The sequence below is a fragment of the Bos mutus genome, chromosome 4, assembly GCF_027580195.1.
Source record: "Bos mutus isolate GX-2022 chromosome 4, NWIPB_WYAK_1.1, whole genome shotgun sequence".
NCBI lineage: Eukaryota > Metazoa > Chordata > Mammalia > Artiodactyla > Bovidae > Bos > Bos mutus.
The window spans coordinates 42,877,799-42,903,305 of record NC_091620.1 but is presented as its reverse complement, the minus strand read 5'-3'; the positions used below and the strand labels follow the sequence as shown (position 1 = coordinate 42,903,305).

At 50.8% G+C, this 25,507-nt stretch overlaps 1 protein-coding gene across 1 annotated transcript in view; it reads right to left on the bottom strand.

The window, feature by feature from the left end:
* Positions 1-25,507, bottom strand: part of ADCY1 (adenylate cyclase 1) — a 103,957-nt gene that overhangs the window by 48,745 nt on the left and 29,705 nt on the right. The window contains exons 4-6 of the mRNA XM_070369411.1: positions 21,015-21,126; positions 9,496-9,623; positions 959-1,117 (exon numbers count right to left, since the gene is read on the bottom strand). Coding sequence (XP_070225512.1) covers positions 959-1,117; positions 9,496-9,623; positions 21,015-21,126 — 399 coding nt within the window. The remainder of the gene's footprint in view (positions 1-958; positions 1,118-9,495; positions 9,624-21,014; positions 21,127-25,507) is intronic.

Below are 25,507 nucleotides of genomic sequence, written 5' to 3'. Positions count from 1 at the left end.
TCCCTTTCCTGATTTCGAAGCCACTCTCCAGAGCGCGCCGAGCAGCCTCGGATACCACCTGGCCCTCAGCCACGCTCAGGGCCTCAACACACAGAAAGGGGACCCCTGTTTCTACACTCCCCACTGAGGTCAGGCCAGGAGGGAGGAGGAAAGATGTGGCCCAGAGGACAGCAGGCCTCTAGGGTGAGAACAGGATGCCTGGGGGCAGGCAGAGGACAGGCAGCCAGGGCCAGAGGGGCCACAGAAGAGGGCACAGAGCTTTGCCCTGAAGTTCGGAGGAAGTGTGCAAAAGCAGACACACATGTGCAAGTGTCTAACACTCAGCTCTAGCCCCTGGGAACCACAGCTGGGCCCGGTAGCAGGTGCGAGCACAGCCCACGAACCCCTTAAGGGGAGGAAAGCAGGAGGGTGTGACTGAGAGATGAGTGTCCCTCAGAGCCCCCTTCCTGCAATCACATCATCCCCCTGCTGCCCACCGCTCATGGAAGGAGGGGAGCACCCGCTCAGCTCTCAGATTAATGTTTTTACAGCAATACAATGCCTTGGCTCTGTGGAATGGTTTGAATAAAATGAGACAAAGGCAGGCAACTGTAATTAGGAGACATTAGAAGTGCACGGACCAATAAGAAACACATCCTCATTCTAGAAGAAAATCTGTTAATTTCCCTAGTGGGGCGCTAAACCACAATGCTTTCCGCTGTGTAAGTCTGAGAAAGAAAGTGAAGTGAGAAGCAGCAGTCAGCACTCTGGACAGCTCCCAGCCAGGCAGACACGGGGCTTTCGGTCACCACCGCCTCCTGTCAGCTTGCCTGCTCTCCGTGAAGCCCAGGAGTCTCAGTCAGCCCAGCACACGCCCCTCCAATTGTCGATGGGGGCTAGGATGGCCAGGCTTCCAGGCCCTCCAAGTAGAAGGGCCATGTACTATCCCCTACCCCTGCCCTCAGGATCCCGGACTTACCCAGGCAGGCCGGCGGCCTCCATGACGTTGGCCAGGGTCACGTCGTTGGACCACACATCATACTGCCACTTACGCAGGCCCAGGACCCCGCAGAGGACCCTGCCGGTGTGCAGCCCCACACGCATGTTCAAGTCCACCTCAGTGGCCTCAGCCACGGACCTGCAACAAACATAGACACAGGGTGGAAGCTGGGACCCTGCAGTCTGCTCCCATAGTGCCATGAGCACAGGACAGCAGGAGCCTGGATGGGACGGTGGTCTCCTGACCTAATTAGCCTGACCCCTGAGCTGTGGCCCCTGATGGGCGGGGTCCCTCCAGGCTGGCTCCCCCAAACTCCAGGGCCACTGCTCAGCTCACGAGGCACCGCACCTCCCCTCCCCGCTCCTTACCCAGGGCAGCCACAGAAGGGAAACAAGCCCAAGGTCCCAGTCCCAGGACCCTGATCCTGCTCTGTGTACCACCAACCTGATCAGGGGTGCTCATGCCTGCTGCCTACCCGGGGGCCAGCGTAAGAGCCATGGGGAACATCTGACGTGGTCCCGGGAGCCCCAGGAATGGTCAAGGTTTGACCCCAAGTTCCCTGACTGAGAAGGCAGGCTAATCCTGTGGGGAGGCCCAGGACTCTGCAAACCCGTCCGAACAACAGGCGGACTTTGTGGGACGTAAATTGTGCCACAGTCAACTCACGGGAGAAAACAAGACGCAACGGGTAGATGCTGAAGTCAGACTGCAGGGCCAGTGTGCGCTCCACCCGCCCAGCCGCTCATGTCCCTGGGCTCTAGCTTCCAGCAGAGGGTGGCTTGAAGCCCTGAGGCCCCCAGAAGAGACCACCCTTGGAAGTGAGGGCAGTGTCAGAGGAGGCATTTGGGCAAGGAAACCGGAGATGGTTTTTAAAGCTCTTGGAAAGAGAAATCAAGGCAACCTGTAGGTGGGCAGGGCTCAGAAATCCCCTGTGGGCCATGAAGATGCCTGCAGGGCCTCTCCAGGCCCACAGTGGAGTGAGATGCGGGAGGCACATGATGGGCTGTGATCACAAGTCAGAGCACAGCAGACGCAGCGCTGCCACGGGGAGACCCTCTGATGCCACGTTTCTTTTTTTTTTTTTTTTTCCACTTTTCCCCAAAAGGCAGAACAGTCTTAGAGCATATTGTTGAGGAAGCAGTATCAAGCCTGCTTGGAGTGCTCCAAGTGACAGAATTGCAAGGAAGCGTGAGGGTGGGCAGGGGGTCAGTCACGGCTCCCCTGGCCCCTCCCCTGGGTGGGTGCAAAGGTGGCCCTGCACAGCAGGTGTGTTAGAAGTTCCAGAGCAAGAAGGGAGGGAGGCCGAGCCACACTGGGGGACACAGCGGGCCCATGATGAGGACAGTTCCGTTCCCCTCACCCACCCACAGCTCCTGAGAACCGCCAGCTCACTGTTCTCCAAAGAAAAACCCTGAAGGACTAAAAAAAAAAAAAAAAAAATTAAAGAATGAGGAGCTTTGAGTGATGTTGGAATAAAGAGACTGGGAATCTTCATCTGGAACAAAATGAATGTGACCAGGACACAACTTAAGTCCACAACATCACAAGGAGAGTGAAAAAGAAGGAAGGTCCCAAAGCTTTGGCTCACCAGGCCTCTGATAGCGAAAGCAGCCAGTTCTGTGCAGAAAGGAAGACAGAGCTGGCCACCAACAGGAATGCCAGATGGAAATGGCTAAAAATCCCCAAAGACTCTGAAACCCATCATCTCTTCATAGCAGGTTATTGATAAATGATGCCCCTACTAACAATTCACAATTTATTGATCATCAGAACAAGAGTAGCAGTGTTAAAGAAGGGAACACTTATCCACCCAGGGGGCCCCACCAGCCGAGCCCTCAGAGCTCCGCCTCCCCAGCCCAGCTCTTGCACACTCAGCTGCTTCAATGCCAGTGTCCTGTCTTCAGACCAAGGACTAGAGGCTGCAGCCAGGAAGCGACAGGATGAGGGGGCGTGGTCGAGGCACAGGAGAGGGAGGACAGAGCGTGGGGGGAGCATGGGCCAGGGGAGGTGGTTTAAGAGAAATGAAGGCCTCTGGGGAAACCCCATCTGACCTGGCGACTGACCACACTGACCTCTGCCCTCTCCTGGCCTCGGTTTCACTGTGTGCAACACAGCGTGGGGCTGAATGAGCCCCCGCAGGCTCTGAAAGCATTCAAACTCAACTCTAGTGCCCCTCAGCACCCACATCCCGCTGCTCCTATTGCATGGGCTGTGGAGATACTAACAGGCTCCACGGGGCACTCCAGCAAGAGGGGACGACGATGGCAAACCTGCTCGGCCCTGAGCTGCCGCCACTCTGCTCCACAGAGGCCAGGATTTGTCAGCATTACTGACGAAGTCCCATTTGTCAGTAATAACACAAGAAGAACCAGGCTTGCTGGACCCAGCCCACCTGCCAGGTCAGCATCCCCCTCACCTGCCCTCACCCTAACTTCCACTTATGCACTGCTCATTTACCCACTGCCTGGCTACAGGCGCCCCCACTGGCCACAGCCCCCTGCCCAAGCAGCCTCCACTCAAACCTTCCCCTCAATCTGGCCTCTAACCAGGAGCAGCTCTGCCCATTACTGGTCACTTCATCCACCAAGGGCCTGTCCCCCAAAACCATGGCACCCAGGGGCTCCAAAGGTGAGCTAAGACGCCACCTTCGTGGCTGGCCCTCCAGCCTAGCTCACCATCCTCTGCATTCAGGAGGCCAGACCACAGAATCAGATACATCTATGCAGGGTCCAGGGCAGCCTGGTGTTCACCTCTGAGAATCTTAGAAGTATGCATGTCACCAACTTACAATAAAGGTTTCTTGAAAGTCTGGCTGTCCATGTATCTTTAATACCTAATTAGCTGAATATATTTTGAATGTGTATTTTTTTTCAGTTTTAACTTTTTTTCATTCATTTGCCAATCTCCAGTTAAAGGTACCGAAATAAGAAAACTAAAATTTTTTTTTTAATTTTTAATTCACAAAAAGAAATCAATTTGGGAAATGTAAATAAGTAAACTTGCAAAAGGTGTTTTTGTGCATTTTAGGCATTTCTACTGTTGCAGCAATCGAAGGAGGGCAGGGGGACTTCTGGGACCCACGTCCACCTCCCTCAAGCAGGCCTGAAGGGGTCCCTGGTATGTAGGACCTTCGCAAGCTTCCAACCAACCAGGCAGCCCAGGACACCCTACCAACTCACTCCATCTGTCATCCCTTCCAGCAGGTTCTCAATTGCACTAACAGATGTGCAGTTAACTGGACAATCACTTAAGATAAATCTTTCCTCAAGAACTGTCTCACTCTAGGGACTTCCCTGGTGGGCCACTGGCTAAGGCGCCTTGCTTCCAATGCAGGAGGCCTGGGTTTGATCCCTGGTCAGGGAACTCGATCCCACACGCTGCAACTAAGACCTGGTACAGTCAAATAAATAAATAAAAATAAATATAAAAAAAAAAAAGAACTGTCTCACTCTAGATCACCAACAAGGACCTACTGTGTAACACAGGGAACCATACTCAATATCTTGTAATAACCTATAAGGGAAAAGAACCTGAAAAAGAATATACACATATGTATAACTGAATCACTTCACTGTACATCTGAAACTAACACAATAGTAAACAACTATACTGTAATTTTTTAATTGTATAAAAAAATTAAAAAAAAAAAAAACAACTGTCTCACTGAGGAACATTTACCAAAAACTGAGAAAATTGAGGAGCGGGGAATGGGGCCTCGAGAACCATCAGAAATGACTTTTGCCACTTGAGCATCCTTCGCATTCGACCTCCACTCCAGCTGGGTATGCCAGGTCTACCCATGACCTGAGCACAGGCAAGCTGGCCCTTACCAGTTCAAAGATGGGTCGGGGAAAGAAGAGCACACGCCATTTACTTCTACTTGTTATAGTGAACTAAAAATACCCAGACTGCAAGCAAAGCCATGTTTGGATTAAGAATTTAGCAAAACGGCACTTGTATGTTTGGAGGTCTGGCTTGTGATTGGCTAACTCCTGTGATGGTCGAAGAGCTCCCGGTGAGGTGGACAAACCCTGTCCTGCAAATGCACAGAATCAAGATGCTCCAGAGCCCCAGGAACAGAAGCCACCCCGCTGGCTCACCCTGAGCCACTCCTTTCTGGGAAGGGGAGACTTGATGAATTGATGTCTGCAGTGCCTGGGGATCCAGCATCTTCCCTGCCAGCCCATTTAACCTGGGATCCCATTTAATTCTCACAACAGCTCGTTTCACAGCAGAGAAAATCAGGGATGCGAGGAAACTGAAGCACCAGCTTAAGGATGGGACAGGGGGCCCATCTGTTTCCTTGGGCAGGAAGCCCCAACCCACTCAGGAACACCTGAATCTGGAGACTGATGGCTTGAACCCTAGGAAGTGTTCATGTACCAGACGCGGCTGCAGAGGAGCAGTTCCTCAGGACTGACGTAATAATATTCAAGGCCTGATGAAGGAAAGCTGGTGCTGGGGTGTGGGAAAGAGTGGTGGCACAGATCTCACGTGGGCAGCACACCCTCTGGTGGGGGGCAGGGGAGGGCAGGCTCAAGCCTGGGTACCCTGGGGATGGGACACAGGACTTAGGGTCAAGGACATAGGTCCAAGCAGCATGATGTCACCAGGAGTCCTAGAGAGAGAGAGAGAAAAGGAGTCCTGGAGAAATCTCCCCGGAACCTTCAAGGTCTAGCCCGACCATCGGGCCGCAGAGCCCAGAAGTAGAGGCCAAGAGTGGGTTCCACTGCCCTGGATTTCTGCCAGTCCAGCCTCACTCAGAGCCCTGGATGTCATGAAGCCGACACTCCCATTTTACAGATGGGGAAATATGGCTGGGGTCACAGCTCTGCAGGGGCAAACCCAAGCCAGTCATCACACTCACTGGGCACATAAGGCACTTCCCACTCTACCTCCATTCCTCCCATGGGCAGGTGCCATCTGGCCAAAACCAACAATATATATAACTTTAAATTATTATTAAAAATCACACCAACAAAATTAATCTGTGGTGTTTCTTTTAAGAGTGTATTGCAACCAGTCAGAATGGCTGTGATCCAAAAGTCTACAAGCAATAAATGCTGGAGAGGGTGTGGAGAAAAGGGAACCCTCTTACACTGTTGGTGGGAATGCAAACTAGTACAGCCACTATGGAGAACAGTGTGGAGATTCCTTAAAAAAACTGGAGATAGAACTGCCTTATGATCCAGCAATCCCACTGCTGGGCATACACACTGAGGAAACCAGAAGGGAAAGAGACACGTGTACCCCAATGTTCATCGCAGCACTGTTTATAATAGCCAGGACATGGAAGCAACCTAGATGTCCATCAGCAGATGAATGGATAAGAAAGCTGTGGTACATATACACAATGGAGTATTACTCAGCCATTAAAAACAATACATTTGAATCAGTTCTAATGAGGTGGATGAAACTGGAGCCTATTATACAGAGTGAAGTAAGCCAGAAAGAAAAACACCAATACAGTATACTAACGCATATATATGGAATTTAGAAAGATGCTAACAATAACCCTGTGTATGAGACAGCAAAAGAGACACTGATGTATAGAACAGTCTTATGGACTCTGTGGGAGAGGGAGAGGGTGGCAAGATTTGGGAGAATGGCATTGAAACATGTATAATATCATGTATGAAACGAGTTGCCAGTCCAGGTTCGATGCACGATACTGGATGCTTGGGGCTAGTGCACTGGGACGACCCAGAGGGATGGTATGGGGAGGGAGGAGGGAGGAGGGTTCAGGATGGGGAACACATGTATACCTGTGGCGGATTCATTTTGATATTTGGCAAAACTAATACAATTTGTAAAGTTTAAAAATAAAATAAAATTAAAAAAAAAATAAATTCTCCCTATTTTATTGGAAAAAAAAAAAAAAGAATGTATTGCACACCTTAATTAGGTCCACAAGTCTGAGAGAAGGATCTGATTTGGTTATTGAGAGCAGACAGGGTCCAGATGCCCCAAAGCAGGAGCCCAAGGGCCCTCAGGGCACCAGTCTGAGGCACTGCCACTCTCCTGGGAGGGTAAGAGTCCTCTCTGCTCAGTTGCTCAGTCATGTCCAATTCTTTGTGAACTCATGGACTGCAGCCCATCAGGCTCCTCTGTCCCTGGAAGCCCTGTGTCTCCACATTCAAGGCAGTACTTTTTGCTTTGTCTTTTACACGGAACATGAAAAATCTTTTCATCTGTTTTCCCCATAGAAATGATCTTTCTACCAAGCGGAAAACAATATCGTTCCCCACTTGCCGTCCAAGGAGACCCTCGACCCCTCCATTCTCACACAAGTCAGAGCTGGTCAGGCTGCTCACCTACCCTGGCAGAGATTTTTTCCTCGGTTTTTATGAATTTCTTACTACACTCCTCTCTATCCTGCGATATCAAATGCTTGACCCACATAAGTTGGTCCTGTGCTCACAAGGGTCAGAATAGACTGCCCTGTTTCGAGATGATCCTGGTGGATACACCGCCAGCAGAGCATCAGCCTGAAAAGGGAGCTGACGACAGTGGTCCAACATACCACAGGAGGACAAGAACATTCCGGATCCTGAGTATCCGTATCACCACACACGGGATCTGTAGGAGATGCTTTAGGAATTTCATAACCATGCAAACCATCCCTCCTGCTTTTGGACTTCCTCTGTCCACTCAGAGGTCCCCAGGCCTGCAGCAGACCTCTCTGTGGCCTCGGCCAGGGACATCTCAGCACTGCCACCTCTGCTGCTTCCTGGTCACTCACGGCGCCGTGCCCACCACACAGGGGCACCTGTGGCCTCCCCAAAGAACACAACGGTCAACAACCAGCCTCTCCCCCAGTTCAGCTTCTTTTTCCAGAGCAAGGGCTACATACTGAAATCACCTGAGGTCTGCCATGGGCTCTCTGGGCAGAGCAGCCCTTGGGGGTTCAATTCGCCCAGGCAATGCTGACACGCAGGTCCTGTCTCCTGAGAAGTGGGCTCAGACCAAGCATGCAGTCTGAGCGTGCTGAGCACCGTGTTTTTACACACAGTGTGTGGACCCTGCAATCCGCCTCACAGGGATGGTGCAGCAAGCCTGCCGTTCACCCCTGTCTCATTCCACTCTTGTGCCATTAAGTCTCTTCTCCCGAGTGTAAGACCACACCAGGCCCTGGTAATCCCACGCACTGAGCCAAAGCCATCTCTCCACGCTGCTAAGAAGCTGAAATGTGAATCTATGCGCCACCCACCATCTCACCCTCCCAGCTCCACACCTTCCTTAGCCAGACAGAAGGCCCCATACTGCCTCATCCCAGGCCCTGACGAGGACTGTGAGGAGACAGAGTGGCTTAGAAACCAGCAGGCAGGCCTCCCAGTGTTCCAGAAAGACCAGCTCCATCTAAGCCTCTCTCCCCAGAGGACACCTGACGCCTGGATATCTGCTTCATGGGCTAGCGCACGCGATTCCTTTTCAACTGGGATTCAGCCAGATTTGCGCCAAAGCTTTCCCACAACCAGGGCTTCCCTGGTCACTCAGACAGTAAAGAATTCGCCTGCAAAGCAGGAGACTCGGTTCAATCCCTGGGTGGGGAAGATGCCCTGGAGAAGGGAATGGGTACCCACTCCAGCATTCTTGCCTAGAGAATTCCATGGACAGAGAAGCCTGGTGGGCTACAGTCCATAGGGTCACAAAGAGTCAGACACAACTGAGGGACTAACACTTTCCCACAATCAACTCCCTGAGCATCTCATCTAGCTAAGCTAGGAAGGTTCTTTCTTTTGACCAGACTAACGCACAGTTCCTTGGAAGAAAAACTATGACAAACCAAGGAAGTGTATTAAAACGCAGAGACATCATTTTGCCAACAAAGGGCCATATTGTCAAAGCTACAGTTTTTCCAGTAGTCATATATGTGAGAGTTGGACCATAAAGAAGGCTGAATGCCAAAGAATTGATGCTTTTGAACTGTGGTTTTGGAGAAGACTCTTGAGAGTCCCTTGGACTGCAAGGAGATCAAACCAGTCAATCCTAAAGGGAATCAACCCTGAATATTGACTGGATGGACTGATGCTGAAGCTGAAGCTCCAATACTTTGGCCACCTGATGGGAAGAGCCAACTCATTGGAAAAGACCTGGATGCCGGAAAAGATTGAGGGCAGGAGGAGAAGGGGATGACAGAGGATGAGATGGTTGGACAGCATCAACTCAATGGACATGAGTTTGAGTAAACTCAGGGAGATAGTGAAAGACAAGGAAGCCTGGCATGCTGCAGTCTGGGGGACATAATGAGTTGGACATGACTGAGCGACAGTAACAGCAACAACACACAGCTGACAATACCTGGGATCACCACGGACAAAAAGACGCAGCCCCAACAAAATACACAGTAGGGACTCCCAGAGGCAGAGCTCCGCAGTGCAGGCAGGGCGCCTCACCCAGCACCTCGCCAAGAAGCACTGGTTCCCTGCAGCCACGACACAGGTGACCCACCTTGGACACACTGGACAGGACAAGGCAGGCCGCACGGTGGGGCGGGGTAAGCACAGGGCACTCACGTGATGGTGTCGATCATGTCCAGGCCCATCTCCACACAGCAGTGGGCGTGGTCAGTCTTGGGCTGAGTGAGGCCAGACACGCAGTAGTAGCAATCTCCCAGGATCTTGATGCGGCGGCAGTGGTTCTCCTTCAGACGAGAGGGCAAAGGGCAAGTTAGCAATATACCCGGGGCCACCAGAGCACCTGCTCCTCTGCCACCAGAGGCTGAGCTGGAGGCACAACCTAGACCAGGGTCCAGGCAAACCCCGCCCCCACAGTCAGGGCACCTCTAGAGTGCAGGCATTCCCCATGGCTGGGACTAGGGTCACTTTGGGGCAGCCCACACTGCCCCACACCCCTCCACCGTTCCCGCCCTTCAATTCACCAGGGCCAAACCCACAGACCCTTCAAGGTCAGGAGGCCACCCCACGACCGGGAGCCAGCTCCTCTCCCCAGGGAGGGGTCCTCTCTCCCAAGAGGGGCTGGGACAGTCTGACCACCAACTCAAATCATCATGTGATGGCTCTTCTGGAACATGCTAGACCCCTGCCCACCCCAGGAAGGGCCAGGCCACACGCCTCTGAGTGCCCCATAGCTTAACCCAGAGTCGAGGTCCACAGGTCATGTGAGCAGCTCTCCCCAAAGGATCACCAGCCAGGGTCTGCACCCCGACCTCAGCACTCCCAGGAACACCTCAGAAAGGCATCCTAGACCACACAAGGTCTCCTCAGACATTTACACAACAGGAAGAATGCTGGCCCCACCTCGCCCTCCAGTTGAGGACAGAGAGACACAGGAGACGCTTGCTACCATCCATCCTGCACCAACCCATCGGGGCCGGCTATGATGACGATGGTGACTGTCAGCTTTATACAAGGAGAGCCTTAAAACAGCATTTCTGGGACATTTTGTTTTCAACACCCCTTTATACCCCGTAAATAACTGAGGACCTCAACAAGTTTTCGTGTAAGTAGGTTAGAGCTATGGATATGGCCACATAAGAAGCTACGACTGCCAGGTTCGATGCACAATACTGGATGCTTGGGGCTAGTGCACTGGGATGACCTAGAGGGATGGTATGGGGAGGGAGGAGGGAGGAGGGTTCAGGATGGGGAACACATGTATACCTGTGGCGGATTCATTTTGATATTTGGCAAAACTAATACAATTATGTAAAGTTTAAAAATAAAATTAAAAAAAAAAAGAAGCTACGACTGAAAAGCCTTTTTAAAAATGTATTAATGCATCTAAAGTAATACACGACCCTCTTCCCTTCCTCCTCCCTCCACGGAACATGTCACTGTTCACTAGGACCCCAAAGTGGGGAGAGTTGGAAGAAAAAAGGAAGTGAAACAGATTAGTGCTGCTTCAGATGATACGAAGGATTCTGAAGACAGCATCGTCGTGGGGAGGGTAAAACTGTTGATTCAAGTTAGAGTGTTGGATTATTTATGGATTTTATTTATGTGTTTTTCCAGTAACCTTGAAGAACTTTAATAAAGAAAACAAAAACCATTAAAAATAAATAAAGTTCTATACATCAGTGTCTCTTTTGCTGTCTCGTATACAGGGTTATTGTTACCATCTTTCTAAATTCCATACATATGCGTTAGTATACTGTATTGGTGTTTTTCTTTCTGGTCTTTTGGACTCTGTGGGAGAGGGAGAGGGTGGGATGATTTGGGAGAATGGTGTTGAAATAAGTATAATATCATATATGAAACGAGTCGCCAGTCCAGGTTCGATGCACGATACTGGATGCTTGGGGCTGGTGCACTGGGACGACCCAGAGGGATGGTATGGGGAGGGAGGAGGAAGGAGGGTTCAGGATGGGGAACATGTGTATACCTGTGGCAGATTCATGTTGATATATGGCAAAACCAATACAATATTGTAAAGTTAAATAAAATAAAATTTAAAAAAATAAATAAATAAAGTAACAGTAGCCAATCCATTACGTATTAACAAGAGTATGTAACAAATTTTATGAAAAATTATGACACTTTCCAAAACAGCCACTGTGAGAAGCAAGGCTTTGTTCTCCCTTTTGCCAGTCTCGGCATCTGTCTTCAGAAGACAGCTGTTTTCTGTGTTCCATGTTCTGATTCTATTCTGTTCTGTCTGTTCCAGCTGATTCTATGTTCCACCATTCACTCCATGGTCTCTCCTGGAGGACGTCTGTGAAGGAGACGGGTCTCACACCACTGTCCTTGGATGAGACACATCTCACAGCCCCCAGATGGTCTGGAAGCCCAGAGCTACACTGAGCCCACTCTGAGAACACACTCTATAAATTATATTTAGTTCTGCTCTTCGTTTTCTTACAAACAAGTTGCCTCCTGCAGGTTTTCTCAAATGCTATGAATTCTCAGCGCCCTGGGATGGGAATTCTCAGCCTTCCCCACCCATGCACTGCCGCAGGACACTCTCCACCAGGCAGAGGGGTGGGGGACAGGCCAGGGCCAGCATCCCGATACTCTCCAGAGCGGTGATCCAGGCATCAGTGGAGGGGGCGTCCTCTGTGCAGATGACTCAGTGCCCCACTCCTCCCACGGGGACATTCGGTCAAAGAGGAGGAGGAGAGGGGACGCTGCCCCTGTTGGGAGGGCTCTGGGAAAGCCCAGTGACTGGGTCTGCCTCAGCCTGAGCCCTGAAGGTACCTGCTGTGATCAGGGAGCTGGCCTCAGGGAGGTCCAGGATCTGGCCACTCAGCCTTCAAGTGACCAGGGGCAGTCACTCATCCATCAGACACCTGCCTCCTCATCTGCAGAAGGGATTTCCCAGTGTCCCACGGGCGGACTATGCTGCGGCTAACAGAGTCGGGGAGCCCAGGGCCAGCCAGGTGCAGATGTCCACATCATGGAGCCAAGGGCCAGGCTTCTGGCAGGCAGCCTTCTCCAAGCCAGCAGGCAGCACTGGGCTCTCTTCCGGAATCTCTAGCATGTCCGCCCCAACCTGTCTCTTCACTGCCAGGACACGTGGTGTAGACCACTGAGGCACAGCTCCCTCCCCCATCCCCTCCCCACCTCCACATTCAGGCTACCTTCACTGGACCCAAGGGCCCAGGATGAGACGAAGGTCCACTGCCAGGTTCCACCGTTCCCTGGGCACAGAGACCCTTAGTGGAAAGCTCATGAATCCCAAACTCGTCCAGCCTTCCTCCCAGCTGTCCATCTGGGGAGCTAAACCCCTCCCTCTGAGGAGCCCACAGAAGTGACAGAACCTACTCCACTTAGGCACCGCTCCTGCAGAAGATTCCTCAAGGTCACCAAGCCCCGATTCTGGGGACCTCAGGTATGACAGGCATCCCTATCCATCAGCATCCCCCTGGGGCATGAGTGTGGGTGACCGTGGACGTCCCTGCATCCCCCAGCTCGTGTTCCTGGCCGTCTCCAGGCCCCATGATCCCAGCCTCCGGTTTATCTCTGTGTGTCCCTGACAGAACTGTCCCCAGACTGGAAGGTGTGGACAGGTGTGCGTGTGTGTGTGTGTAAGTGAATGGACCATAAATTCAATAGGCTGGTCAGAAGAGGCAGCTGTACCATCAGATTCGAAGGAAAATCAGAGGCCATGGGTGGGGCTGCCATGGAAGGTGTGGACAGGTGTGCGTGTGTGTGTGTGTAAGTGAATGGACCATAAATTCAATAGGCTGGTCAGAAGAGGCAGCTGTACCATCAGATTCAAGGAAAATCAGAGGCCATGGGTGGGGCTGCCCCAAACGGCCACCATGTGAGCCTGATTGTCCCCTGTGACACAGATGCTCAGAGTGGCCGCCACGGAAAGAGGAGTCTCTGTGGGGCTGGGGAGGCTCTCTGATGGCCTGACCCTCAGGACAGGAGGCGTTGGAATAACAAGGTGTAAATGAAGATGAAGGCAAGTGGTGCCGCAGCAAGCCTCAGGAGTGACCCTCCCTGCCCAGCGTGGGGGCTCTCCAAGGGAGGACGAGAGCATCTAGCAGGTGACATCCAGGCCACAGGCTCACAGGTCCACCGTGTTCTGGGGAGAGCTTCCTAGAGAAGAGCCATCCTCAGCTGGACCCGTCGACACAGTCAGGACTGGGAGGATAATTACAGTCAGTCAGTGACACACGTGTTCTTGGTGACCATCCTGAGGTGGTCCCTTCCAGGCTGGCTCCGCCTCAGGGCAGCCAACACAGCCCAGAACAGACTAGGGAAGTGAAATGCTAACCCATCGCCTTGGTTTTTTTTTTATCTCAACTGTACCGGCTTTGGTTAACAAACTTAAGAGACAAAAAAGGTTTTTTCCGTTGCTTTGGGTGTTTTAGATTACAACACCTTCCCTGTAACTAATGAAACCGGCTCCTGGAGTTCCCCAGCAGGAGCGTGACAGCTGAACAGCTGTTTCCCAGCCAAAGCAAGAAAGAAAATGGAGGGGGAGGGCCGGAGGAGCTGGCTCAGAAGGGACAGGAGTGACAGGGACATGACAGACAGAGCCCCCTCAGAGCAGCAGAGGAGCTGCAGGGGGATCCAGGGGGGAGGGTCTCACGCTTTGGTTTCCAGACATGTTCTGCAGGCTCGCAGGTCAACTCTGGACCTGATTGGCCCTGCCAGAGAGGACGGCAGAGATCCTCAAGCTCAAAGGCTCTGTGAGCCTGCCCCACTGGCCCCAGGCCTGGGAAGAAGCAGAAAATTCAGTGGGATCAGGAAGACCCACTGCAATTTCAGAACCCAAAGATGTCCAAACCTCTCTGGGGCTGAGGGTGACTCTGAAACGGAAGTTCAGAGAGGCCAGAGGCCATCAGGTGGACCCCATGCTGCACCTGGATTCTAGGAAGGCAAGGAAGCTCCCAGGACCTGGTGGCACCCCCAGGGGAAAGGGAGATGCGGACGGAGAGCTGGAAACGACCCAGCGACTGCACCTGATCCCCAGGTGACTGCATCCAAAACCCAACTGGCTGAGTCATACTAACTTTGCACGGTATCTGGCAATCAGTGGGAAAACAACGGGTCCCAGAGAGGCTGGCTCAGTCAGTCAGTTAATAAGTTGTGCCCAACTCTTTGTGTCCCCGTGGACTGTAGCCTCCCAGACACCTCTGTCCATGGGATTTCCCAGGCAAGAGTACTGGGAAATGACAGGTTGTCATTTCCTTTTCCAAGGGATCTTCCTGACCCAGGGACCGAACCTGCTGTCTCCTGCCTGCATCTCCTACAAAGGCAGGCACATCCTTTACCACTTGAGCCACATGGGAAGCCCCCACTGAGGCATACTCTTCAATAATAAACAGTCACATGTACATATCTGCTCCTGGTCTCCAAAAGGAACAATGGAGGGGCAACCCCAGACACAGCACAGATGCCTAAATGCATGGGGTGGGAGAGATGGGGGGGCAGGGCAGTATGTTGGCCCTGCAGATACTTGGCAGTATCCAAGTATCTTGTCTCAGAGTCTCCACTGTGGGATGGAACCATGCCAATATTTTATGTACTTGAAAAGAAAAATTAACTTAACACAGCGATGCCTAAAAATCAAAACCAAACTAAATTAAACCTAATTATAACCTCGCTGGTAGCATGATCACACAGCAAAGAACTATTCCAGGTGAGGAGAAAACACATATTTGACTATATATCAGTGCTGTGTGCTATGCTTAGTCACTCAGTCATGCCCAACTCTTTGCGACCCAATGGACTGCACCCACCAGACTCCTCTGCCCATGAGATTCTCCAGGCAAGAATACTGGAGTGGGTTGCCATGCCCTCCTCCAAGGGGTCTTCCCAACCCAGGGATGGAATTCAGGTTTCCCGCATGGCAGGTGGATTCTGTATCCTCTGAGCCACCAGGATATACAGCTTCTCTGGTAGTTCAGTGGTGAAGTATCCGCCTGCAATGCAGGAGACACAAGTTCAATCCCTGGGTCAGGAGGAGGGCATTGCAACCCACTCCAGTATTCTTGTCTGGAGAATCCCATGGACAGAGGATCCTGGCAGGCTGCAGTCCATAGGGTCGCAAAGAGTTAAACACAACTGAAGTGACTGAGTACGCATGCACACACACACTAGTGGGATGTAATCCAAGGACAAGATCACCACAGAAACCGCTAAAGAAACCTTAGATTGTATTCAGTGGTCTTACTGAGGGTAATAATATTGTTGATGCTATTTTGAATCAATTGTACATAAAAGAAAGAAACAAAAAATTATAATACTGTCATTAGAGTTTCCAAAATCAAAGGAAAAGAGACACAAATGTAAAAATCAAAGGACTAAGTGAATTGGAAATATCCATATGAAGTCAGAATTTGTTTCCATTTTTCTAAAAAATATCTTCCACCTCTGTCTTTTGGAAAGTCACAGGGCCAGAGACAACCCGGATTACAGGCTGGAAAACCCACTTCCTGCTGAGAGAAACTAGAGCTTCTGAAAAATGCCACATCTGTGTATGAGGCAGGAATATGCTAGGAGGGTGTGGGCCAAGTCACCAGGAAGCAGGAGGTAACCTCAGGTTCATCCCCTTGGTGGATCCAGTCCTGAAACTTGATAAAGAAATGAAAAGAATCAAGCGTTCACTGAGGATAATCAAACAGCTCATGAGTAAATGTTCTTCATTTTTAAAGAATCACGTGCTAATAAATGCAGAAGAAACAACAGGATCAGAAAACTGACCCTGAGTGTGTAAACCCTAGTGAATACAGATCAGCCAAGCTTTTGTGGCAACTGCTGTGACCCTCGGGCACATCATCTTGGGAAGCCCATAACAACACAGGAACCTCAGATCCACACGTCCCGATGAGAAGAGGCCAGCAGAGGAGCAAGCACAGGGGAGAAGCAAAGTGATCAGGGAAGTGTCGTTAACACAGATGAGAGCTCAGGACCTAAGGCAGGCACAGAAGGTCAGCTCGTTCAGGTGCCTGGACAGGTCGCGAGAAGTACAGAGCACACCCACTCCTGGGGCTGAGCTGCCCCCAAGGGCAGCAACGTCAGCAAGGAAAAACCAAAACCAAGACGCATGTGGCACATCCAGTATATGTGGCACAGTAGTATAATTTTTTGTTTCATTCTTTTATGTACAATTGATTCAAAATAGCATCAACAATATTATTACCCTCAATAAGACCATTGAATACAATGTGTGTATCCATCTGGTTTTTTGGTTTTTGTATGCTATGAAGGTCTGATATCTCAGGGGCCTTGCTGGTAGGAAAGGATGCCTCCTGCTTACCAGGGCTGGCTAATTCCTGGAGACAGTAGATAGCTTGTTCCTGTCCCACTGGCAGATCAGAGCCCACACTTTTTCTGTGGACTCTCATACTCCTGCCACTGTTCCCGCCCTAATCACCAGGGTAGGGACCAGGGGGCAGGAGACACCGACAGCGCAGAGCCCTCACCATCCACACTGTCCAGCCCTGTGTCTGCTCATCGCCATGGAAACACCCATAAAGCTCCATCCCCTTTCCTAGCCTCTCTGCCTCCTGGGCACCCAGTGGTCCCTCCTCTGGGGGACTGTGATTGATAGAGCATCCTTCTCTGGCCTTAGCTCCCCTGCCATCACTGTCACCTCTGAAAGATGGAGCATTTTCTGCCATATCAGTAAACAAGGATGTCACAGCCATCAGAGATTGCAGCCCTCCGTGTGTGAGCCCTGAGGGAACTCAGGAAGGAAAATACCTGCCATCTAGCAGCCATCAGACTGCAGCCACTTACTACCACTGAGCCCAGAGGAAACTCAGGACATGAAAAACCCAGGAAGCGGCCCCAGATAGCTGAGGGCATATCAAAGGGATGATTCCACTGAGCCCAGACTTGCATCTTCCCATACACAGAAAAGCACTAAGTTCCTTAACTTGGGTTATCTGTTTTTAATTAAAAATAATTTTTGATGACCAGACTATCTGCCCTTTGTTGCAAAACCTCTATATAACCTGGCTCTCTCCTTGCCTCCTTGGAGCAGTTCTCTCGGGGTCACTTGAGATACTGTCTCCTGGGCTTGAAGTCCTAAAAATTCCCACCAAATTAAACATAACTCTCAGCTTCTGGGTTGTGAACATTTTTTAAGTCAACACCTCCATAAATTAAAATCCACAGGCACCACCCAGACATACATCCATCTCACGTGAATCCTGACTGAAACAAATGAGCTCTGAAGAAGAGACACGTTTGAGACAAGCAGGGTGACCACACCCAGAGGAGGACTCAAACTGGCACCAGCCACAGCGTGCCGGACAGAGGAGCCACTCTCCAAGGCTGCAAGGATGTGGCATGGTGGTGGGCAGGATCTGGGGGGAGGCTGCAGACCCACAAGACTGGCCGGATGTTAGTTCTATCAAAGAGGACTGTGAGTGCCTGGGGGCGGTTGCTATGTTACTGTCTCTAACTTTGTGCATGTGTGAGTTTCCTAAAACCTTCAAGGGCAGGGTTTACATCTGACTTGTTCCCGCTGCATCCCCATTACCCAGGACAATTCGGGCACACAGTAGAGACCTGGCTGCTGTTTTCTGAACCCAACTAAGGACACGTGCTTTCTCGGTGACACACAGAGGCACCACATCCTCTTCTGCACGGCACTCCAGGCCCCTTCCAGGCCACCCTGCCTCTCCCTTCACTGCTCCTCCGCACCGAGGCCCCAAGTCAGCCTTGCTCCCCACATCTCGCTCCTCCCTCTGCCTGGAGCACACCTCCCCACAAAGGGACCTGAGCCACTGCAGCTGCTGATCACAAAGTTTCCTCCAGCAAACGGGGTGGGCGTTTCCACAGGTGGCCTAATACAAATGACAGACTCATTAGAGCTCCAAACATCTACTGGTTTTTCAACAAACAGTATTTATTCCCTGCTAATCAAAGGATAATTAAAGAAATCCAGGTTCATTATCCAGGATGCAGAAAGTTCAGAAAATTAACTATTATATCTTACAGCTTAGCAATAAGCATGGTTACTCTGGGATATTTCATTCCAGACTTCCTTTGTCTCTCTGGCACTCATGTAAGTGCGTGTATAGTATGTGCACACGCAGTGTGAAATTCTATTCTATTCTATTCTATATGCAACTTTACATTCTACTTTGATCACTTGAAATCGTACCCTTGGGTCGGTTTTCCAAGCTAAGTTCAGGTGATGGTCCCATGGCCGCCCCCTCCAGGCTGTGCTCACGATATCGCTTTACATCCTGACCATTTTTCAGTCAGCAAAATCCGGGTTTCACAAAACTGGCTCAAGGTCTCCCTGGCTGGGTTGTAATCTCCCTGGCCAAGGCTCGCTGACTCCGTTCTGGGGCTCCAGTCCGCCCCTCACCCCCACCAACAGCAGGTGCACAGGCAGCTTTGCTGAAGAACACTGTCGAGCAGAGGCACAGCTGGACTCAGCACGTGTCAGGCCTGGACGTGGCCAGCTCCATGCGGCCATGGGACCGGCTGTCAGAACAGGAAGGCATGACCCCCTGAAATGACCCAAGGACAGTTTCCTGAGGGGGAGGAAGAAAGATAGGGATAGGAAGGATGGACAGGAACATACAGCCAAGCAGCTTAGAACTGGGTGGGGAGCTCCGCCCTCCGACAGGCTTCCATGGGCCCCTTTCAGAATCATCCAGAGTAACACAAGTAACTGGGAAATAATGCCCTCACTAACACAAGTCATCATAGTCATCCATCAGGCACTGGACCCCTTACACTCCTGGCCAAGTGCTCCTGTGTCGGGTCCTCATGGTCTGGGAAGGCTCCCAAAGCGTCTGAGTTCAGGGACAACAAGGACTGGCCAAGCCCAAGGGCTGATGTCCCCAGGGAGAGCCCCCTGGCAGACCCCGCATACCCCAGGAATGCTTGGACCTAAAGACGGGAAGCCTCTGCACTCGTCCGAGCTCTCTAACCATCCATGATGTGTGCAGGTCAGCTGCCTGGCCCTGGGCACCAGCCTGAATCCAGTGCATCCCCTTCGCGTGCCTGACAATGGCCACGCCGGGGTCGAGAACAAGCTCTTGCTGGAAACAGTCCCTGAAGGATTCCTGGTGTTATGACCAGAGCTGAAGACCATGCTCTCACCTGCCCGTCACCCCTGAGGACCAGTCCGCCTGGCCCAGCCGACATGAGGCCAACATGGACCCAGGCTCATCTCCGTGGCTGGCACACCAGGAACCTTCCCCACCTCCCCCATGCCTCCTGGAAGCTGCCAGAGGGGCAACTGCTTTGTCCGGGAAGACCACTTCCCATGGGAAAAACTGACATCCAGAGATGGGCCCACCCCCAACAGGTGGTGGTGGAGCAAGGCTAAACCCAGGACAGGTGTTTCTCCGTAAATCCAGAGGGTGTGGCCAGTTTCCGAGATAGACACAGACATCAGAGCAAACACAGATCTAAAACAGATCCGATAAATGGAGGAAAGGTCAAAAACACAGTGCACATCTGCGGTCGTCAGCCGTGGATCAGGGTAAACAAACCGTCAGCGCCTACGGAGATGCAGACAAGCACACTGTGAGTCTAACCACCCACCAGGGCCCTTCATAAAGGAGGATGTGTTTGCATCCCCGGGGTCGCCACAGCTTCCACACAGGGCGCTCGGACATAAAACAAGCACATACACAAGGAAAACACGCCCAGTGCTCCTCAGAACAGGACACAAGCAGATAAGGGTGAAAATATACTGAAGACACAAAATGTCAATGCACGACCAGAGAAAGAAAGCAATAAATAAGAAGCAAACGAGGCCATTTTAATTTTGGGCTTCCTCACGGTCAGTCACCTCAACAAGGACAAAAGATACAAATTGCTTCTAGAGAAGAAACAATTTCTAGAGAAGTCGGAAGCTGCACTGGAAGGTACATGGCAGGTTAGACGCGTAGATGCAAAGATCAGCGAACCTGAAGGCGCAGCAGTATAAACTGTCCAAAATGAAATAGAAAAAAAAAAAATTTTTATAAAGATCATCATCTTGGATTTCCCTGATGGCACAGTGGATAGGAATCCACCTGTCAATGCAGGGGAGATGGTTCAATCTCTGGTCCAGGAAGATTCCATATGCCACAGCGCAACCAAGCCCATGCACCACAGCTACTGAGCCTGTGCTCTAGAGCCCAGGAGCCACAACAGCTGAGCCCATGTGCCACGGCTACTGAAGCCCACAGACCTGTCCCAGGAAAATCTCAAAACCCCAGTGCTCAACCCACAGCACAGAAAAGGGGACAGGCATCCTGAGATGTCACCAAGTGACCCCCAGCAGTCACGTTTCAAGTCCAGGTAGTCGTCCCGGAAAAGGGCAGTGCAGGCCTGCTCCAAAGAACCCTCCCTCCACCAAGGTCAGCCCAAGCAACATCTGCCAAGGAACAGGAGGTGCAGGGTGGCCCGCAGGCAGTCCACACACACAAAGGGCCCCACAACCCAGCCAGTGCCTCCGCCTGCCCAGGGCCCTTCACTGGAGGTGTGACTGGGTTCATGCAGCCTCTTGCCATCTGCAAAGGCAGCAAGCACTCTGGTCCCAGGGTAGGAACCAGTGAGGCTGAAACAACAGCCAAGACCACATCTCCACCAGAGGATCCACCAGGCATGTCCTGGCCCCAGGAGCAACTTCATCAGACGAAGGGGGTGGCTGTACTTACTGTGGCCAGCTCGTCAAACTTCCCGAAGAGCTCGTTGAGGAGTTTCACCAGCTCCTGGGCCGTGCACTGTGACGCCAAGCCTGTGAAGCCCACGATGTCTGCAAAGAGGATGCTGCAAGACAGAGAGGTACCAGCTGCCCTCTTCCATGGGCTCAGACAGACGTCACCTGAAACCACAGCCCTCTGCGTATCCCTGCTGGATCCGGGACAAGACTGAGGTTGGGAGAAGCCGGGGGACTCCTCGGTCACAGAGGGAGGAAATGCTGGAGCCACTCAGAGTTCCTGCTGACTCCTCCCAGGACACAGGGAGCAGCTCAACGTCCACCAGGCCTGCTCCACTTTCTGGGGTGGCCTGGTGATGGGGTCATGGCTGGTGGCAGGTGAGCAAAAGTGACATGTTCTCAAGGAATGAGCAGCCCTCACACCATCTCCCCACCCCTCCCCCACAACTGATGCCAGTGACTGAGCCCAGGCCTGGTCCAAACCCCCCAGGGGTGCTGTGCTGTGTGCAGGGCGCCCTTCGGTCAGCTACAAGGGTGAAAGCAGCATCTCTCTTAGATGCTGGGCATCCGTTTACTACAGTACCCGTGTCAGGGTAAACAACACCGTGTCTACCCACAGTACACAACCAGCAACCTGGATGCTGCAAAGACTTTAAAAGTCTTAAGTAACGAATCAACACAGAGGATCAAGGCAGGACGGAGAACTTGTAAGGCAACAGAGAGCTTCCCCTAGCCATACATTTGGAAGAGGTGGGGTTCCTGCTGATCCCCCAAGCACCTTGATCCCCCACAGGTGTGGGGATGATGGAGAGCTGACCAGGGGCCTAGCTCAGAACAAGCTGCTCCACGGGAACCATGAGGCCTGATCACAGAGTTCCTGAACCAGTACCAGGTGTCACCTCCAAAGCACTCACCCCAGGGGAACACCCCTCACTCCTGAAGACACTGTATGGCCAACCTTTGTCACCTTCAGCCAAAAGCACTGTCAGCTATGAGACCTGGGAAGTCACTCACATGGTACTGGAGAGACTGACGAGACATAAACGTGCATCTCCAGTTTAAACGAAGAAAGTGATGTGTACAGGAATTTGTCCTTTTGACACAGTTGTGTTCATATCTTAATTCCTGATGCCAGATCTTAACTCAGGGTTGAATTTTCAATAATACCTCATGTCAGAAAGTGGGGACCCACATTACAGGCAGAAAATGGGAACCCACACCTCAGAGAGGCTTCTGTGAGCAAGCCAAGTGCAGAGAGCAGCTGTGTTCACCCCAGGCCAAGTCTCATATGCCGTTATAATCCTCTAACTGCAGAAGAGCATCCCCCACTGAGACTGAGAGGAGCTTAAGGAGGCAGACCTGACTTGTACATCCCACTGTACCAAACACAGAGCAACAGGAGACACATATCTGTGTTAGGAATGAATGAACGGGTAAAAACTGCGTCTAGGCTACAGGTGTGGCACTGATACTGAGAAGCTGAGCAAAGGGACTGCAAGAGTGGGCGGAGACAAACAACAGTTTTCTCCCCTCTGTTTAGTATAAAATTCAGGCTGAGAGTCCAGCGTGTTTTATTCCTTCTCTATAACCACCCATGCATTCTCACGCCCTCCTCTACCCTCTGGTTTCTCAGCCTCTGCTCATTCATTTAGTTCCATAAACAGTGACTGAGCACTGCCCACCTCCGCGCTTGGAAAGCCCCCAGCGTTTCCCTGCCTGTCCACCTCCACAACCCACGGCAAACCTCACCCCTAAAGCACCCAGGTAGTGGATCTCTTACACCCCAGGCCCCTGTCCTCAGGAGCTCAACATCTGGGAAAGAAGGCTCAGAGCAGGGAGGGACAAAGCACAGGGAAGCAATGATATGGTAAGGCTGGAATTCACCCACTTCAAGGACGCAGCCAGGCTGGAGCAGGGTCTGGAGCCTATCCAGGGATTTTCCAGACAAACAAGAAAGGAAGGAAGGAGGAAAGGAGGAAGAAAAAAAGGAAGAGGGGATTGATTCAGAAGTGCAAATAGTATGTGGAAACTAAGAATGGGTGAGAAACCATATAATAACTTATCAAAAGCTGAGAGAGGCAGACTGGCTGGGACATGGACACAACAGTAAGCAGTGGGACACAAGTATCCAAGAGAAGAGGCTCCTGAGTGTGGTGAGAAGTGGCGGGGAGAAGTGGTGAGACCTTGGATTCCAGAAGGACTGTCCAGCTCTGCTAGTTATGGCAATGTGCTGGGACCTCAGGCAACCTACCCAATACTTTCACATGTCAGTCTTTCCATCTTTAAAGTGGGAATAAGACCAGAGTCCAGATGATAGGTTGTGAGGGTTACATGGATTAACAAAGCACTTAGAATAACACCTTGCACCTACTAAGAGCTCACCAATTGCTTAGTTGCAATAATTTGTGAGTGTTACAATGCAATAAATACTTACTGAAGGATCTACATGTTAGGCAGTGTTCTGGATATATGCTTGGGACTTCGCAGTGAGCAAAAAGATCCACACATCACTGCCCTCCAGAAGTTTCCATTCTAGTCGGAGGAGGTGGATGCTCACAGTGTGTCAAAGGTGACAAGCGTAACTACGGAGGAACATGAAGCAGGGAAGACGGGTGTGGAGCTCTGAGTAAGTCAGGTGACATTTGAGTCCTGAAGGGAGGAGAAGGGGAGCCAGGAAGACACCAGACAAGGTTCCCCAGGCAGAGAGAACAGCAGGTGGTACTGCTGTGATTTTCGCTGGGTACAGAATGCTTACCTTTCTAGCTCAGCTTTTGAATAAGCCAGGCCACTGCCTGGTGGCCTCCACGGTTTCTGATGAGAAATCTGCTAGAAACTTTATTAAAGTTCTATTTTTTATTATTAAATTATTTATCTTTATTATTAATCTGATGAGAAACTTTATTAAAGTGCTTCTCTCCTCCTGCTTTCAAGATTCTGTCCATGTCTTTGGCTTTTGACAGTTGGATTATGATGCGTGCAGCTGCGGTTCTCTTTGAGTTTATCTTATTTGAGCTTCTCTGATGTAGTTAAGTGTTCTTCACCAAATTTGGGACATTTGGGGCCATTGTTTTTTTCAATTTTTCTTCCCCTTTTTCTCTTTGCTCAGACTCTCATCATGAGTGTGTTGCTACGTTTGATGGTGTCCCTTGGTTCTCTGTTCATTTTTCCTCATCCTTTTCTTCATTCTGTTCTTCAGACTGGATAATTTCAAGTGACTTATCTTGAAATTCACTGATTCTTTCTTCAGTCTGCTCAAATCTGCTGTTAAGCCCCAGATGAATTTTTCATTTTATTTTTCACTTTTGAAATTTCTATTCAGTTGTTCATTTACATAATTTTTATTTTTTTATTGGTATTCTTTATTTGATGAGAAATCACTCTCATATTTTCTTTTAGTTTCTTAGACATGGTTTGTTCTTTGAACACATCTACGATAGCTGATTTTAAAGGTACTGCCAAATAAGTTCAATGTCTGGCCTTCCTCTGGGATAGTTTCTATTGACCTCTTTTTAAATATATTCTTACGTAAGCCATGCATTCTTGTTTTTAGCTTGTTTCATATGTTTTTATTGAGAACTGGGTAATATAACACGGCAACTCTGAAAAACATATCCCCCTCAGGGTTTGTTGCTGTTACTGTTTGTTTATACTATTGCTTCTTTAGTGACTTTTCTGAACTAATTCTATAAAGTCTGTATTCTTTGTTACGTGACACTACTAAAGACTTCGCTTCGTTAACTTGGTATAGTGTTCAGCTAACGACTAGACAGAAATTTTCTTAGATGTTCGGAGCAAATAAATTTCTCAATCTTTGACAATGGTGTGTATGTGAATGTTGGGACATGCTTTCAACACTCAGCCAGGCCATACTGGGCTTGGACATAACAGGACTGTAGACAGCCCAATGAGATGTCCATATTTGGGCTGTAGAAAGATGTCGCTGAATCCTGATGGAGGGTAGCCAGGAGGGCTATGGTGTAGCTGGCACTATCTGTGACAGCGAGCCTCAGCTTCCTCTCCTGTCTCAGGGCTGTCCTGCCTGCACCAAGCACACTGGCCCACCACAGGACACGTGCTTAGTCGCTCAGTCGTGTCCAACCCTTTGCGACCCCATGGACTGTAGCCCACCAGGCACCTCTGTCCATGGGGATTCTCCAGGCAGGAATTCTGGAGTGGGTTGCCATGCCCTCCTCCAGGGGATCTTCCCAAAACAGAGATCGAACCCAGGTCTCCCACATTGCAGGCGGATTCTTTACCAGCTGAGCCACAAGGGAAGCCCAAGAATATTGGAGTGGGTAGCTTATCCCTTCTCCAGCGGATCTTCCTCACCCAGGAATAGAACCGGGGTCTCCTGCATTGCAGGCAGATTCTTTACCAGCTGAGCTATCAGGGAAGCCCATCATAAGACTTGGACAGAGATTTTTCAGCAGCAAAGGGGAGCAGTAACTTGTCACATCTGTATTACCATTATAGGAGAGGAGAGGAAGAGAA